Below are 16550 nucleotides of genomic sequence, written 5' to 3'. Positions count from 1 at the left end.
CAATAAACAGTCTGCCTACCACCATTCCCTCACCCTCTCTCTCCCATCATCCCGGCCCTCGCCCCCTCATCGGGTAGCCCTAAATCTCTTGTTTTTTTAGGTTCTCGCTGACGTCTCGGCTTGTGCGCAGCTACCAACTTAGCGAGCCATCCATCACTTTTGACTTCTGATGTATCTATGTGTGCACTTGTATGCTACTTGGACTTCTCTGACGCAGATGACTAAATCATTTGTCTGAGGCTAGGCTTGAGTGCAAGTGTCGCACCTTGTTCAGCAGCCAAGACCACAAGCGCCGGTATTGTCACACGCCATTGGCAATTTCGGTGGCGTCATGACATGGTGCCGGAATACAAGCGTAAAGTTACACTGGCCAAAAGGAACATAGCCAGCATGGAAACAACACTAACAAAACGTCATCGCGGGGACTTAGCTTCCCCGCTTTCTCTTGCCCCAGCCTCCATTTTAGGGTTGGTACTTGTGCACAAAGTTTGTTGCCGACAGCTGCTTATGGACTGTAGGAGGAGACTAGACGCTACCGATGTCTGCTTAGGATTTAGCTCCGTAGACTTGGGAACTTAGCCTTACTATAGACGCAAGTATGATTTGTCTCTTTCTCTTTTGCCCACCTTCTTTTTTCCCTGTTTTCTCGGCTTTGGTTTCGGCTTCTCTCTCTCTTCTCTCTTCCCGCTCCCCTTTCGCGTCTTTTCTTCACAAGCTTTCGCACTCTCTGCCACCAACTCAAACCTGTGGTACTTGCTGTGTCACAATTCACATAATTGTAGTTACATGGAACGCATCTGTACATCCGTACATGAATATTCCCTGTCAAGGATCCTTTGTTACTGTAATCATCTGCAGCCAGCTGTAGGTAATACACTCAGTCGCTCCTACGGACAAAAAAGGAAAGCAACTCGAAACCAGCGGGAATGGTAGGGCGAGGTGGGAAGAAAGGGTCTTCTTTTCATAATGTGTGTGCACTGAACGAGAAAACCTCCGATTGCAGACTCATTTTAGATTAAGATTTTTTTGTATTTAACTCCCTAGACACCCAGGATGACACCAATTGTATCCAGCAGTTTTCCCCCTCTATGCCAGAGTTCATGTCTACTCTCTGATAGTATACAGGCCTTCTTTCATCATCCGTTTTAAGTCCTGGACAATATTCCCAACCCATGCTGCTTCCTTTTCACATCTCTCAAGAAAAAGAAAAAAAAAGACATACATCCTCAACATTTTACCTTCCCATTCTACATGCGCTCGACGGGAGACAGACCAAGCAGACGCATACCGTTGCCCAAAACCTGCTTAGCCGACTCGTACAGCGCCAAACGCGCTACTAAGAGCTCCTTCTCAGAGCCAACCACACGTAGAACATCATAACTGGAGCTGAGCACGTGGGTCATCTTGAACAGGTACGTAAGAACAGTCGTGGGCTCAAGGGTCTTTATGGTGTTAATAAACACGTCAGGATACTGGCCTAGAAGACGGACCAGGTTGATGGCATGTGGCTCGGATAGCAGTTCCCAGTTGGCAGAGGCAACCTCGGCATCGGAAACCTCGGCGGCGGCACGGGCCTTGCGGCCAATTGAGGCCAGACGGGCATGGGCGTACTGAAGGTACGGGCCCGTGTCACCCTCGAATGAAGTCATAGCCTCCATGTCGAACTCGTAGTTGTTTATTCTAGGTAAGAACAAGGTTAGTACGGCGTCTTAGACTAATTGCTTGTCATTGCATCAGCACTGGAAGATAAAAACTCACCTCTTGCCGGTCATGTCCTGGACCATGACACTGCTAATACCCAGAATGTCGGCAGTAGCCTTGGGGTTCTCAACCTGCTTGTACTTGTCCTCGTTCTTCTTCATGACCTCATGCATGTGGTCTCCAACCTCACGCAGAATGTCATCCAGGAAAACAACGGTTCCCTTGCGAGTGCTCATACCAAGGACAAGACCAAAGTTGACGTGCTGCACCTTCTTGGCGATCTCGGTGTAGCCCATGAGCTCAATAATCTTGAACAGCTGCTTCAAATGCAGGTCTTGGGCCGAGGCCACGACGTAAATCATCTGGTCAAAGTTGTACTGGTCGTGACGGCGCAGCAGCTCACTGATATCACGGGTCAGGTATAGCGCGGTGCCATCGCGCTTGCGAATGATGGGCTTCTCGAGAGACTTGCCAGCCTTTCCAGCAACGTGCTTGGTGAAATCAATGATGAGAGCCTTTTCAGACTCCTCGGCAATACCCTTTTCAATAAGGGTATTGGCAGCCTCCTCCATGGCCTCCTGCTTCACCTGACTCTCACCAGAGAATTCGTCAAAAGCAATGTTCAGGCGAGCATAAGTCTCCTTGTAGCGGACAATGGACATGTCACGGAAGCGCTGCCATTGGGCCAGGGCGGTAGCATCACCATCAGACATCAGCTTGAAGTACTTGCGGGCCTGCTCATCAGTACCCTCCTCCTTCAACTTGGCGGCCTCCTCAGTCTTTCCAACCGCAGTCAGGTCGGCAATCTGCTTATCTTCGGCAGTCTTGTCGGCGTTGATCTTGACGTAGATCTGGTACAGGTGGTTGATGGGATCGGCTTTGAGAGCCTCCTCATCACCATACTTTTCAAAGCCCAGAGCCAACAGACCGTACTGCTTACCCCAGTCACCCAGGTAGTTCATACGAGTGACGTCCCAACCGGCGCCAGCGTACAGGTTGCCCAAGAAACCACCGATGATGGTGGAGCGGAGATGGCCAGCGTGGAAAGGCTTAGCAATGTTGGGTGAGGAGAACTCGACAATGATGCGCTTGCGGCCCTGCGACTCATCCTCAACGTTCCTCAAACCCAGCTTGGTGTTCTGGCCATACTCGGCGCCACGACCCTGGATCATGGGAAGCACCAACTTAATCAAAGGTCCGGGCTTAAAGAAGAACTGCAGGAAGTGGTTGAAGGCAATGGGCTTTTCGACGAGAGGGGACTCGGGGAACTGCGACAAAGAAGATGTAAGTTAGCATGCGATTGCTATTAGAGATGCAAGGCTCCAGTATCAGCCGGTCAACAGCCATCCATCTGCATACTGATGCCCTGTCACTTTTATGCAAGCACTTAAACGCCTGCGTAGAAACACACACACACACACACTACGCAATTAACTACGCACCTTTGAAGCCCACTCCTCAGCAAGCTCAACCGGCTTCTTGCCCTTGACGCGCAGAGCAGGAACAGCCACCAGCAGATCACCCTTATCCAGGCCAGTCGTCCACTGCAGCGCCGGGTAAATAATCTTCTTATCAACGCCACTGACTTCGTGCAGCAGGCCGGTGATGTGCGAACGGTAGACATCGATGGGGTTCTCGGCGGGGAACCAGTTGGGGTAGCTTTCGAGCTCGCTGATGGGCAGCTTGGCCAGAAGGCCGGACAGCTGATCGACGGCGACCATTTTACCGTCAAAAGAAAATCGCGGGGTGGCGGAAAATGGGCGGAGCGAGGTGCAGTGATGGAGGGGCAAGGCCGAGACGCGGACTAAAGGGCGGGCGGGCTTGGAGGAGAAGCGAAGAAATGAGCTGGGAGACCGCGAAAGGGGGCGAAAGACTAACAAAGAGCTAAGCAATGGTGATGAGGCAGCAGAAAGTCGTGAAGCCCCGCCAAACATTTGAATTTTAATGCGTCACAAGGTTAGCAACAAAGCCGGTGGAAAAAATGGTGTGGGAGATGTAGAGCCCAGCTTAACAGGGTTGTATGGTGAGTCACACGCAAGCGCGATAGTGCAACGGTAAAGTAGCCGATCAGCCTCAAGTAATCGGTCGGGTAAGCATCGGATAAACCTGGACTGTGGAGGGGCAGATGGGCCGTGGGGTTTTCAGCGATGTTCTTGATATTCTTCTGACTATTATATACAACACCACTTGTACCTGAAAACTACGATTATTTTTACATAACTAGACATTCCTAAAAGCTATATTCCTCGGCATACAAATGGATTCCCTGGGCCCCCGTGCCCTTGTGTACCGCTCTTTCGTCTGACAAGCTAGCCACAGAATTCCGGACCCGAGACGTCAACGCCCGCCCACCACATGCCACCACACTAGTCTCGCCATGAGCCACTTCAACAGAGGCGCGAATGAGCGCGGCAATATCCAGTCGTGAGTCGTATTCCTTGACGACATCTTCCTCAGGTGCCATCACAATTGGGTTGCTGGCCTGGCAGCAGTTAGCCCCACTCTCAATGTCGTCCACAATCAAGCCTGTCCGCCGGCGCTGGACTGGTGTTTCTATGGGTGTGAGCGGGTGGGTGTGTTTTTCATGTTGCTTTTCGCTATCGCCAGTGTTTGACTCTGATCCTGACTCAGCCTCTAATACCTTGTCGAGAGTTTCAGTGTTACCGACATGCTGCCGTTTCCCACTAGCACTGCCGGTCTTGGCCACATGAACGTTCAATTCAAAGTTTGCAAGATCACGACTTTGACTAAGGGCTTGACGTAGGCGGTGAATGTACCAATCCACCTCCTCACCATTCCGGGCCGTCAAAATAAAATCAACGCGCCGAGTGCAAGATGGGACCTTGCGTCGCTTAGACTCAACAATAGCCTCAAGAATAGGTAAAGTGAATGAGGCGCCGGTCGATGCCGATACTAGTACCAGGTTCTCGTAGATATCCCATCGTGGAGGGGCACCATATGGACCCGCGATGTAGGCAACAAAGCTGGCATGTCCATTCGGATCCTGCTCCTTTGCCTTTACTGCTGCATTATGTAGCCGCTTGGAGAAGCCGTTGTGCTTTCGAATCACGAGCTGAACACTATTGCAGGTGCAAACACCTGGCACGCGGTGGGCCGCTGCCACGGTGTAAGGGTGGGTTTCAAACGGTCCCAAGGACGGAATCCAGAGGTAAACGTACTGTCCGGGGGTCCAGGATGAGTGAACACTCTTGAGGGTCAGGATTGTGGTTGAATCGCCCACAGCAACGGCAGAGGCATCGTGTCCAAAGCGACGTTTTCCATTGCATCCAGTGCGCTTGATGGTGGTGAACCGAGTATTTTGGAAAACATAGACAACCACTCGCGCAAAGCGATCAAACGACCAGATACCAATGCACCACCACAGATTGTAACGGGCATTGGGGGGAATGTGTTTGTAGACACACCACAACAGCGCAATGCTGCTAGCTACGTGCTGGACCACAAAAGTCTCGTAGGCTAAGCTGCGCAAGGGAGCGATGGTGGTAATGACGTTCCAGGCCATAAGAGCCCAGGCGCCAAAACCATACTTGACCATGGGCATGGTCTCAAGCTGGATCTTCACAAATCCGGCGCGGTCCCACTCAGCATAAAAAAAGAATCCGTGTAGAGTGGCAGTGATGAGCATAGTGCGCGCGACCCAGCGATGAAACCAGTTGATGCGCTCATGGCCTACACCAAGTAGCAGACCAAGTGGATTGGTTTTGTTAGCCAAAAGGTAAACGAGAGGCAGCTGGGTGGTCGTCACCCAAGCATTGCGGTAGCCAATGCGCTCCCAGTAGTACACGTCATCAGCAACAGCATCTTCTGTAGCCATGAGGAAAACAACGAGCCAGTATGCGCATATGACAATACAGCGGCCCAGAGGCGGCGGCGAAAGCCAAGAAAAGAGTTGTGATTTGAGGTGGAAAGTCGGGTGGCGCATTTCGCGCATGATAGCAGTGAAGGTGGCCCAGTAGGAGAAGAGGCGACCAGAGGGCCGGCTAGCAGTCGGCGGACAGGAGTCTGCGGAGCATCGCTTAAGTCTAGACAAACGCAAGGAGGGGTAGTCAGTATGGGGAGAGGTCGACGGGCAGAGTAGCAGCTTGAGACTTACCGACTGCGCGCATCCAACTCCTTGAAAATGCGAGAAACTAGAGTGGCACCAACAAAGGCGGCGATGATGTACCAGAAGATTCGCGCAATCTTCATGTTATCATCGCGGAACATGGACATTCCCATATCCATGATAGGCGATTGGGGGAAGTGAGCGGCCGGAGAGGCGTGCGGTCAGAGTCGAGACTCAGGCAGACGTGGAGTCAAAAGGGGGGTTCGGCAGTCACCAGGAGGTCCGTAAATGAAAAATATCTGTCGTAGGAGTTTAAAGGAATAAAATGAAGCGCACAAGCAAAGACCAGGAAACCAAGTGATGCAGTATCACGGTAATGACAATGACAGCAGGACCTTCAGACGAACTCCGCAGTAGCCAGCCACTGCCCATGCAAACAATTACCTCGTTTGATGGGTCTGTCGGCACTCTCTTCCACAGCCGAATCGAAAGTGTCTTTGTGCAGTTTTGCCATAGCTTCAAGAAGCTTTGTCCTTTACAGCGCTCTGATAGCCTGCGTCGCGGCCCTCAAGACGGTCTCGTTTAAGCTTCTTTTTTTTGCGTGAGCCGCTGACTAAGAGCCCCGCTCAGGCCCCTGTCAAACTTGCTCAAATCTTCGCACCAAAAAGCGGACCCCCGACCAATCATCATCGGCACAAAGACACCCGATTGAGAAGGGCCCTGAACCTTAGCGGAGGATGCTAGAACGCTAGAATGCAACCGGCATGTTCTCTAACCCTATACAAGCTATTAACCCTTGTTCATCCCAACCCTGCTGGATCCTCACCACACTTGGTGGAGTGCCCAGAACAGGTGAAACATTTTGGGCGTAGACGAGGATCCTTTTTTATCTACAGTCCAAGAATAACTACGGAGGCTACGGCTTCGCTTCACAACGCCAAGATGCCAAGATTGCAGCCGCCTCAAACCGCGCCTTTTGTGTGGCCTGAGGCCTTTTGTCAATTTTCCGAAAATCAGCTGTATAAAATGTCGTGTCTTGCACTCACCAGATGAGATGTGGGAAGCTCCTTTGCGCATTCATCATCGCACTAGTCTCTCTTCTTTTGCATCTTTCACTCTCTCTATTAGCTCGCCGTAATCATGAAGTACTCTTTTGTCCTCGCTGCCGTCGCGTCTCTTGCTAGCGCCCATTTTGACCTGGAGTACCCTGACTCCCTCGATGTCAACGACAATGCCCTCGACCAGTCTCCTTGTGGCGGAGCTACCATTTCTTTTGCCGATTCAGACGACGTGACCGACTTCCACGTTGGCGGTGATGCAATTGCCCTGACCCCAACCCACCCGCAACAGAACTGGCTGTTCCGTGCCACCCTGGACACCACGGCGTCTGGCAACTGGACTCAGATCTACCCCATCTTCGAGCAGAGTGCTCTTGGTACCATCTGCTTGCCCCGTGTTACCGTATCCGAGTCGTGGGTTGGCCAACAGGGTGTGATCAGTGTTGCTGCGAGTGCCTCTGACGGCCTCCTCTTCACGGTATGTTGCCCAATGCAGGCATAATGATAGAAACCAATTTATATACTAACCTTGTTTCAAGTGTGCCCTGGTCCGCTTCATCTCTGGTGTCTCAAGCCAGACCCCCGAGGATTGCAGAAATACGACCACCTCATTGGCCTTCACTAGCGACTCCACGCTGGCTGCTCTGGTTGACTCGGATTCGTCTTCGTCTAACTCTTCATCCGGCTCTGCTTCATCTACCTCTGGCGGGGCTCGGGCTTCATCTTCGCCCAGCAGCGATGGTGTTTCTCTGATTGGCCAGTCCTTCGGAATGATGTTGTCGGCCTCGGTTGGTGCGCTGCTGGTTGCCGTGACATTGGTTTAAGCAGCTGTGGTGAGATGAATGCAAGATGTGGTGCACAGTTGTGGTACCATCCGTATGTAGAGAACTGTACATGATGTATATACCCCAAACATAATGCAACATATTTCATTCGTATCATGAGACATCAGTCTTTCCTGTCATACAAAGTCAAACTAGCCGTTCCCGTGCAAATCGAATGTTCTCCATTGCCTTGGCATAAAAAGATCCATCGGACTGCGAGTTTTCTTCTAGGCTGGCATCCATGAAAATCTTTGCCAGGGACCTAAGTCCAGTGGGACTTCCAGTGAGCCCCGAGACGACTGTTTCTTTCAAGCTCTGGTCTGCCCCATTTCCATCCAACTCGGCCAGATCATCATGAGCTATGCTGTAATCAAACTCGGAGATAGCCTGCTCCAGCAAGACCCGGGCTTTGGGGATATTGGCCTCTTCAACATGTAGACGAGCCAAGAGAACTAGAGCCATCGGTTTCCACTCGAAAGAAGATGTCTTGAGAGCCTTGACTAGGAGCCAGTGTGCATCTTCGTGGTTTGATATTGCGCTTATCTTGTACTTGGCCTCAATAGTCATCGCATCAGGGTCATCAGAACGTAGAAGCCGAGAAAATGCAGCGTGCCCTTCCATGAAAATATTCATGGTTGAGGTGTGGCTGCCAGACAGAATAGTCAGATGGGCAAAACTAAGTAGCGCCGGCGTATAGTTCATTTGCACACCTGCAGCATAAAGTAGCAGCAGGGCGGTGGTGGTTACTGCTGGTGACGTATCGTCTGGTGGTGTGGCAGAGTGGTAAGCGATAGCACTCTCGTAAATAATTTTAGGGGTGAGGTTGTTCTCTGCGAGGGAGCAAAGGGGGAGGGGATGGCGGGTTAGTACAACATAAAACCGCAATGTATTACACTGCAAGGACAAAGTAGAGACCTACTGGAAGCCCAGCCTCGAATCCAGCTCCAGTCATCTGGCGAGGTCTTGAAGGTCTCGATGATGCTCTCGACACATCTGTGGTACACCTTAGCCCTGTTCTCCAGAAGACCTACAGACTTTGCGCCTTTGACAAAGGAATTCAGATCGGGTATTTGTCTGTCGGTGGTGACGGCCTTACGGACTTGTGTCATGATCCTCGACAGCGACGACACCCGGTCATTACCGTCCATGACGCGCTTTTTGCTCTTTGAAATCGGTAAACGAGCCTTGGAAGAGCTGCTACTTAAATGAGCGTTAAGACTGCTAGTGCTTGAAAGTGCCCGAATATGCAGGTTTACAAGCCCAGGAACACAAAGCTCAGCGGCAAGAGGCGCCTTGGTTCGTGATGCCCGCAGCAGAGGGCGAATCACAGCACGCGAGGAATACATTACAACAACGGTACAGGGCTTGTTACAAATGCGCGTGGTTAGCTACAGATATGGTACTTGGTTGGTTGGGCCCACTCACAACTCATGCGATCTTTCGATACAATCGACCTCTGAGAATGAGTCTTTACCATTGTTCAAAATGAGCTCAGGCTCCTGATCATGATATGTGAAGCTTTATCAATCAAAAACAATCACGTGATGTTATGCGTCTTTATCGGGCCAATAGAATGTTGCGTTTGAGGCCCCACTTATCATTTTTCTGGCTTTGCGACCAACTTTTTTCATATCATCACCGAGCCGCAGAGTCGCTTGTGGTAGTTAATGACTGAGGTTGTCCTCAGCATTGCAAAATAAAAAACACCAGCCAAGTCAACAAGGGCAAATTTTGCTTTAGAAGGCCATCATTCGAACCATTTTCTTTAAACACTCCCCAACAATACAACGAGAGCTCATCCTTCCCCAACCACCAACATCACAGCCATGGCTCCCCCCAAAACTTCAAGTCGCAAGTCTCTTGACCGCGCAGGATCACACACATTGCAGCGCAAGGCCAATGTCAAGACGTTTGACAGTGATGACGAAGACATGGAGGATCATATTGAGGACGATAAGCCTATAATAGAAGCTGTGTCTGCAGCAAACAACGACTCCGACGGAGATGACTCTGACGACGATGCGCCCGAAGCCATTTCGACATCCAATGCAGAAACAATAGCAAAGGAATCTGCCAAGGCTGCGCAAAAGGCCATTCGCGAGTAAGTACTTTTCTCATGCACACCACTAGCCCTCTAGAAGCTTTCTCAAACTAACAATATACTGCCTACAGAGCTGCTGCCGCTGCAAAGAAAAAGCGACAAGACCGCGACGTGAAGTTGAAAGAACAAGTCACCGCACGCAAAGCCAAGGAGGCCGAGCTCGAGGCCGAAATTGCCGCAGCCAAGGCTCTACTCGCCGAGAACACCAATGAAGAGGATGATGCCGCCGCGTCGCGTCGCAAGAAGAACGCGTTGCCCGATGTCCTGCCTCTGGAATTCCTTGACTCCGATTCAGAAGATGACGACGCAAACTTGGGGATGGATATACAAGGTGTGGTGACGGCGAAACGCCGGATATCTCAAAAGCCACGCAAGCGGACAAATGTCGATCGAGTCGTGGGTGGTACTACTTACAGAGTGGTCAAGAAGACAAGTATGGATTTTGTCCCGGCCACAAAAAAGCAGACGGCGAATATGAAGAATCAGTTGTTGAAACGCAAACGAACGGGCGTGTCGACAAAGAAGGGATTCTTGAGGCGGTAGTTGAAGAACATTCAAAGGAGGGAAAACAGACAAACGAAATCGAATCACATAATCCACATTCGTATTCTTCTGCAGTTAGTTAGACAATAAAGCTCTGCTTTGCCACGAACATCAAAAATGGCCATACGCAGATGACGAAGTGAGCCAAGGGCTGTGCTGACGATGGGTGACAAACCTATCCAAATATGTACCGACATGAACATATCTCCATTGCAACTTTTTCAAGAAAATTACAAATGGTTCTTCACTCCAGTCGTTATGTCATAGAAGGGAAGGGTATCTGTATGTAAGGGCATCCACCGTTAATTTGGTTAGATAGCAGTGGCACAATTCATGCTAGTTGTTACAAGAATGGCGTTGGCAGTGATTTGGCTCGGAGGTGCTACTAAATTCCTTATCCCAGAACCCTCTTAAAAGGGAGTATTTAGCTCACTTGTTGAACTGATCATGTAGTTAAGTGTAGTTCTTGAACATGTCACTCTCTCCTAGGTAGAACTATAGGCGGTGTTCATTCACCTGGCTGCTCTTTGAAACTCATGCCTTCAAGAGTTGCTCGGTAGTTGTTTGCAGAGCGTTCCCGGATATCTTGTCACTAGCCAAGATCAGACCAGAGATCTAGGATTCCAAAGTCTTCGAGATCTTGATGTTGTCAAAAATATGGCTTTCGGTTGAAAAGCTTCCATGCAGTAGTTTGATGCCATTTTTCGAAAGTCTTAGGTATCCTGATCAAGGCTCAATGTGGTCTAGAAACCAGCTATACAATCAGATTATCAACAGGCATTTTGGAGGAATGGGTCAGATCTGTTTCATTGTAGTGAGTGTTTCGGAAAATTCAGGACGTAGTAAGCCTCTAGATATTCATCCAGTGCCTCTCGGGGCCCTCTTGATTCTCCTGTTCTATCATCGGAAGTAGTTTTCGAATCAATATCTTTTCAGCTGCACGTCGCTATTATTGTACTTAGGATCACTAAACATCTTTGATGCCACAAAAGTGAGGAAAATAGAACAGTGCTTTTGCTGGAAGTTACATTGTATGAAGGAAGATGAGATGATATGCGGGAATCACATCGAATTACTCTTGGAATATACGTCAAGGCCGAACCGTTTTGCATGTTACCAACGGTTTGACAAGTTAAACTAAAGAATAGAAACAAGCGCAATTCAGCCGTATCCACTTATTATATAGACCAAGTACCAATAAGATCATCTTCTCGTGTGAACGGAGTTCCTCGAATTATCGCCCCAAGTTGGCAAAGGCAAAGGCACATGTACACGTATTTTATGGTTACACGACACTGTCAGGATGAGAATGAATCCAAAACACCACATGATTTTGGGTGATACAAGAACTCTCATCACAGGCAGCATTGGTACAACAAGCTCACATTGGAAAATGAGTAGAATAGCAATTATCAAGGCTACACTCAACCAGTTTGAGCCTAAAGACTACGGGTATTCGTTATCTTCACCTTGTCAAAGGAACATTCGACTGCGTTTTGCCCTCGCTGGAGTTAGGCGAATATCCGACAAAATATCAGTAACTTCTGCAGCGAAAGGCAGAAGGTTTTCAAGCATATTAAACATCCTAGGCTTCTCTGCACAGGTAGGACGAGCCACATTTGTGTTTCCGTTTGTAAGGCTTGTCTGAAACGACTGTGCTAACATTTTCTCAATACAGCAAGTGACGTGCTGTCACAGACCTTCTCTTCAGCTTCTGATCCTGGTCGTGGGATGTGCGGGTACAAGAAGTATATCCAGGTACGAGTAGCTAGGTACAGTCAACTAGCTAGTTACATATTCCAAGGTCAAGAAAAAGGGAGGAGCGAAAAAACCATCATAATAGAGTCCGTGTGTGGGACGTGCGGAAACCGGATAGAGCCCTACTTAGGTTCCCGAGGTCGTTCATTCAAGCTAGGCAGTGATGTGTATAGAGTGTCTTGTCATGAATTTGAAGTTGACCAAGTGCGGAGGAGACTTGACATTTAGTGCGTATAACTAGACGGATGTATGTACGCAATACTTGTCCCCGTATACCTATTTGTCTACAACGTGGATATGTCAGCGCCAAGACGCAGGGAAAAAAAAGAAAGCTCCAGTGGCACCGCAATTTGTACCCCCACCTGTCACTTCCGCTGCCACTGACTGTCACTGGCGGCGGGGTCTTTCGTCACCCAGACCAAGAGATAAGCCAGCGAAAGATGCGTACGTATGTAGTTCATGGTATTTACCGCAACGGGGTATGAGAGAGGGGGGAGAGAAGAAGAAAAAAAGAAAACCCATCCTCTCCAGTCGAGCACATCGTTTGTTTTGACTAGTACGTTTTTTCTACGGTACCAGGCTGGCCAGTCTTGGATTCTCTTCTACCGCTCATCTTGTTTTTTCGGACAGGGGTTTGGCCACGTGTGAAGTTTAAACCAGGGCCCTCGTCGTCTGGGGTTGACAGAAGGGGAGAAAGTAAGGGGCAAGATCGAGAAATAGATAGAGGCATGCACGATTATACTGTACGCCCGGGTGCCCTCCTTGGAGGTCAAAGACCTGTAGCCAAGAGACACTTGCCCTCAGACATTTACAGAAGTGCATGTACGCTTTTTTTCATTAATCTCATACAGCTTTCGCTACGGAGAGACACAAGTTCACCTGTAGTCGTACATCTGAAGAACCGAGGCGGCCCATTGCATTAGTTGCCGACCCTTGCTTGCTATCCTGGTGATCGCGCGCGTTAACAGGATAGTTAGTTGCCAAGACGGAGCACTGCCTGTTGGGAGGCGGCCGAGGGGCAAGATGATGTTCAGCGGAAGATGAAAGCAGCTGTGTCGCAAGGCAAAAGAAGAGGACAGACGGCAAACAAGGGAGCAGAGCAAAAGAATAAGAGTTGTTCTTTCTCTCTCTCTCTATCCAAATCTCAATCACGCATTCTCAGGACACAGTGATGCCTTGTCAACATGTGCAAATACAAGAATATATCCAAACATAAAACTGTAAGCACCGTAGACTTCTTGACAGGCTTTGGTATGTACCGGCAGCTGCTTGGTGGGTGATTTTCGTCCGCTGCGCTATTCCGTGTTCGGAATCTTGCAGCCTTTTTTCCGTAACTGCTGTATCAGCTACGGCTCGCCCCCAGTTAGGTGGTTGTGTACATAGTTACATGCTTCAATTTTGCAACGAAGCCCCGCTGGACCCACATGTTCACCGAACCCGGTCCCAGGGTCCTGTTCCTTCCTAGTCCACAGGGCCTCCTTTCTGGATCTGTAGGATCTGTTCCTGCTGCCCCTGCCTTTTTTGTTTCCACCTTTTTCCTTCGGGTTATTACCCTTTACTTTCTGCTTCTTTTTTTCCTTCGATTTCCGCTTTGTGCGGCAACTGTAGATCTTTTGTCGTGGGCACATGTCCAAGTATCTTTTATGTGAAATGATGCATGCAGACATGCGAATATCTATGTACATGCACTTGTAACTAGTTACACCACCTGGCCAACTACGTGTTGCCAATATGTTTGGCGGTTTCATGCTCTGTGCCTTTCTGAAACCCAATGCCGAGGCACACATATACATACACACGCATATAGATGTATGTAAATGCATAACCATGTACAAGGACAAACACATAAGTCCGCCCTTGACTTGTGCCTGCAGAGAACTTCTTTCCTTAAATTTCTGGACTTTCTTTGTTTCTTCTTGTGATTCCATGAGGCAAATGCTCTTTTTATAGAAAGATCGCCCATGTTTGAGCCTTATCTCACGAGGTCGAAGCTACCAACTGCACAAGCCTTTGTTCTTCATTCTCTGTTCTGCCCGCCCTGCCCTGCCTCATAGCAAGAACCCTTCTTCTATCTGTGCAGCACGCTTTCGCTGCATGCATAGCCGTGCACAAAACTACGGGGACTTGGGAAGCCACACCTTATGTCACACTTTATGCCTCGCAGGTAATTTCCGACTGCTTCGTGCAGAGTCGAAGAAACACCAGGAAAACCCACAGCCGTTGAATTCCCGTTGGTAGTCTGCCTTGTATATGTGTGTGTGTATCTGCATATGATATGGACTTACAGGGTATTCCATATATGCAATGTTGGCATGTACACACAGGCATGTTTTTGCGGGCACTGCTGAACTAGTTGACTATAGGCTGTTAGTTCATGTTGCTTGCTAGTGCTGCACTTGAGCATATCTGGCATCGTTTTTGTTGCTCGCTTCACAGGCAAACATGTGGTTACACTCGAATAACTAGTTAGAGTGGATGTACGTAGACACATAATTACATTAGCCATGGTTAGTCAGTTGGTTAATAGTTGTATGAATCCTAGTACCAGCAGCTTTTAGACTTTGACATTCAAGCTTTCCAAGAATCCGTGCCTTAAGGCTTAGACACCACGCGGCGCCATGTATACATAGAGCAACCTGAATTATCTTTTAGCTACGGGTGAGTCCATCGTTGCCTTTGCCATGGCAAGTTGTCAGAGAGGGTTGGGGCAAGCTGTGTTTTGCTGGCAGGTACTTTAAGGCACTTTCAGGCTATTGTAATGAGGTAGTTAGCTATTTGTAGAACACTAGCTAACTAACTAACTGGCTCAGTCATACAAGTCGTAGGCTCAACACTAGACTTGTTGTTCCTGATCTAAAAGGACCCCTGAGCCTAGACCCATTCCTAATTACAAACCCTAACTCCGATTGATCCCGACGACGAGTTCTTGGGTTTTTGTTCCTTTCCTTTGATTGCATGGACGACAAGAGTTTGAAACGAGCTTGCATGCTTGTCTTTTTACAGTGTGAGTGCGATACAGACCGTATATGCTTGTATACAAGTACATGTGCACATATGAGCTTGTGCATGCAGCCATGTATATTGTGTATAACTACATATATGCATCTCCTGGGTGGTCGAGTCTCCGAGTCTATGTACATGCACACACACACACACACACATGTGCACATGATAGTCTACTACTTGCATGATAGCATGTGTAAATGGTACATGACCCCTTCTTCCTTCGTCTTGTGCTTCTCGCCCTCTCGCCATCTTCCGATCCCTCTGGTGACCCATCCCTGCGGGTTCTCATCCATCATGGCTCTTTGTTTCCCTCTTTTTGCAGTCTGTTCTCGTCTATTGGCAGTACAATAATACAAGTAAGACAGCCTGTGCCTGTGCTTGTGCTCAGACGTTTCCTGTGCGTTCGCTTTGCCCCCCCTCATTCCTTTCTTGGTGTCATTAGTGGACGGTGTACTCCAGGTCCCATAGTGACATCGCTACCCAGACTACACAAACACAGTTGCTTGCATGCAACTTGTGTTTGTATACTTGTGTGGAAGTAAGTCATTCAGGCGGAGAAGACTATGCGCATGATGCCTGCCAGTCCACCGTCTGGCCCATACGGGGGGGGGGGGGGGAGCGAAGACATAGGCCTGTAACTATCAAGTATGAATGACTAGTTAGTTACATGCGTAACTAGCTATGTGTATGAAGTGACTTGCAGACATTCACTCATGCTTTTACACAGCCAGATAGCCCTGTTTTCCGGCCAATCAGCGGATCGCCACCAGAACAGGGCTGGCTGGGGTGCTTGGCTTTGTGTGCCGTCCCAAGTTCCGTGTTCCTGTAGTTAGTTAACTAACTATTCTATTTCTTCTTCTCTTCTTCCCTGGTTCTATGGTTGGGGTTGTCTTGTTCCGTGGGCGATTGGTGGTTGGTGGTGGGCGGTGAGCTTGTTTGCTGGGCAACTGCCAGCCAAACTTCACTTCCCAGTGGGTAGCTGCCATACTTTGGTCGAGTGTGACGCTGTCGAGTCTGTGTAGTAGTTGCGTAACTAGTTGGGATGTAGAAGTGTACAACTATGTAACACTTGTTGTATTGGTACTTGTACCGATAACTACTTGTTTGTATATAGATAGTTACATACAAAAGTGCGTGTGAATGTACATGCTCGTACTCGCAGTAGCTACTCCTAGTTACAGTAACTGGTCGGTATAGTTACTCGTGTGTATAGGTATAGGTTTCGTATTGCTCTAGCCTTTTGGGCAACTGCAGCATAGAAGCGCAGCCACCTTCCGATCTGTGTGATCTGTGAACAGAGAGCGTCATGTCCTGCCTTTGTCCAGGAAAGAGCCGCCCCTCCTGCCGTTTTCTGCGAACAACATCTTGCCTTCTGCTTCTTTCTGTAAATACCACAGTAGCAATTGCTTCCTTTTTGGTTTGGCCGGAAACCACTGGAAAAGTTCTCTCGACCCCTCTTTTCCCGCCTCACATTTCCCCTGTCCTCTTTTCTT

At 49.1% G+C, this 16550-nt stretch overlaps 5 protein-coding genes across 5 annotated transcripts; 2 read left to right on the top strand and 3 right to left on the bottom strand.

Annotated features, from left to right (window-relative positions):
- Positions 1–1247: 1247 nt before the first annotated feature.
- Positions 1248–3635, bottom strand: BROUX77_003186 (uncharacterized protein; the record flags this gene model as incomplete). Its single annotated transcript, XM_073747809.1, has 3 exons — positions 1248–1680; positions 1759–2969; positions 3144–3635. 3 exons carry the CDS (start codon positions 3633–3635, stop codon positions 1248–1250), a joined length of 2136 nt encoding a protein of 711 aa, XP_073605611.1.
- A 296-nt stretch (positions 3636–3931) lies between these two features.
- On the bottom strand, positions 3932–5946 carry BROUX77_003185 (uncharacterized protein; the record flags this gene model as incomplete). Its single annotated transcript, XM_073747808.1, has 2 exons — positions 3932–5744; positions 5816–5946. The coding sequence occupies 2 exons, from the start codon at positions 5944–5946 to the stop codon at positions 3932–3934; spliced, it is 1944 nt and encodes a 647-aa protein (XP_073605610.1).
- A 961-nt stretch (positions 5947–6907) lies between these two features.
- On the top strand, positions 6908–7649 carry BROUX77_003184 (uncharacterized protein; the record flags this gene model as incomplete). The annotated part of the gene is made up of 2 exons (XM_073747807.1): positions 6908–7303; positions 7365–7649. The coding sequence occupies 2 exons, from the start codon at positions 6908–6910 to the stop codon at positions 7647–7649; spliced, it is 681 nt and encodes a 226-aa protein (XP_073605609.1).
- A 147-nt stretch (positions 7650–7796) lies between these two features.
- BROUX77_003183 (uncharacterized protein) lies at positions 7797–8995 on the bottom strand (the record flags this gene model as incomplete). Its single annotated transcript, XM_073747806.1, has 2 exons — positions 7797–8479; positions 8569–8995. The coding sequence occupies 2 exons, from the start codon at positions 8993–8995 to the stop codon at positions 7797–7799; spliced, it is 1110 nt and encodes a 369-aa protein (XP_073605608.1).
- A 480-nt stretch (positions 8996–9475) lies between these two features.
- BROUX77_003182 (uncharacterized protein) lies at positions 9476–10293 on the top strand (the record flags this gene model as incomplete). The annotated part of the gene is made up of 2 exons (XM_073747805.1): positions 9476–9750; positions 9822–10293. The coding sequence occupies 2 exons, from the start codon at positions 9476–9478 to the stop codon at positions 10291–10293; spliced, it is 747 nt and encodes a 248-aa protein (XP_073605607.1).
- Between the last annotated feature and the right edge of the window lie 6257 nt (positions 10294–16550).

Source organism: Berkeleyomyces rouxiae (assembly GCF_048999995.1).
Source record: "Berkeleyomyces rouxiae strain 22BRR77 chromosome Unknown BrBRR77_ptg000003l, whole genome shotgun sequence".
Lineage (NCBI taxonomy): Eukaryota > Fungi > Ascomycota > Sordariomycetes > Microascales > Ceratocystidaceae > Berkeleyomyces > Berkeleyomyces rouxiae.
Note: the sequence above shows the minus strand (reverse complement) of the source record. Positions and strands in the feature narration are given on the sequence as shown.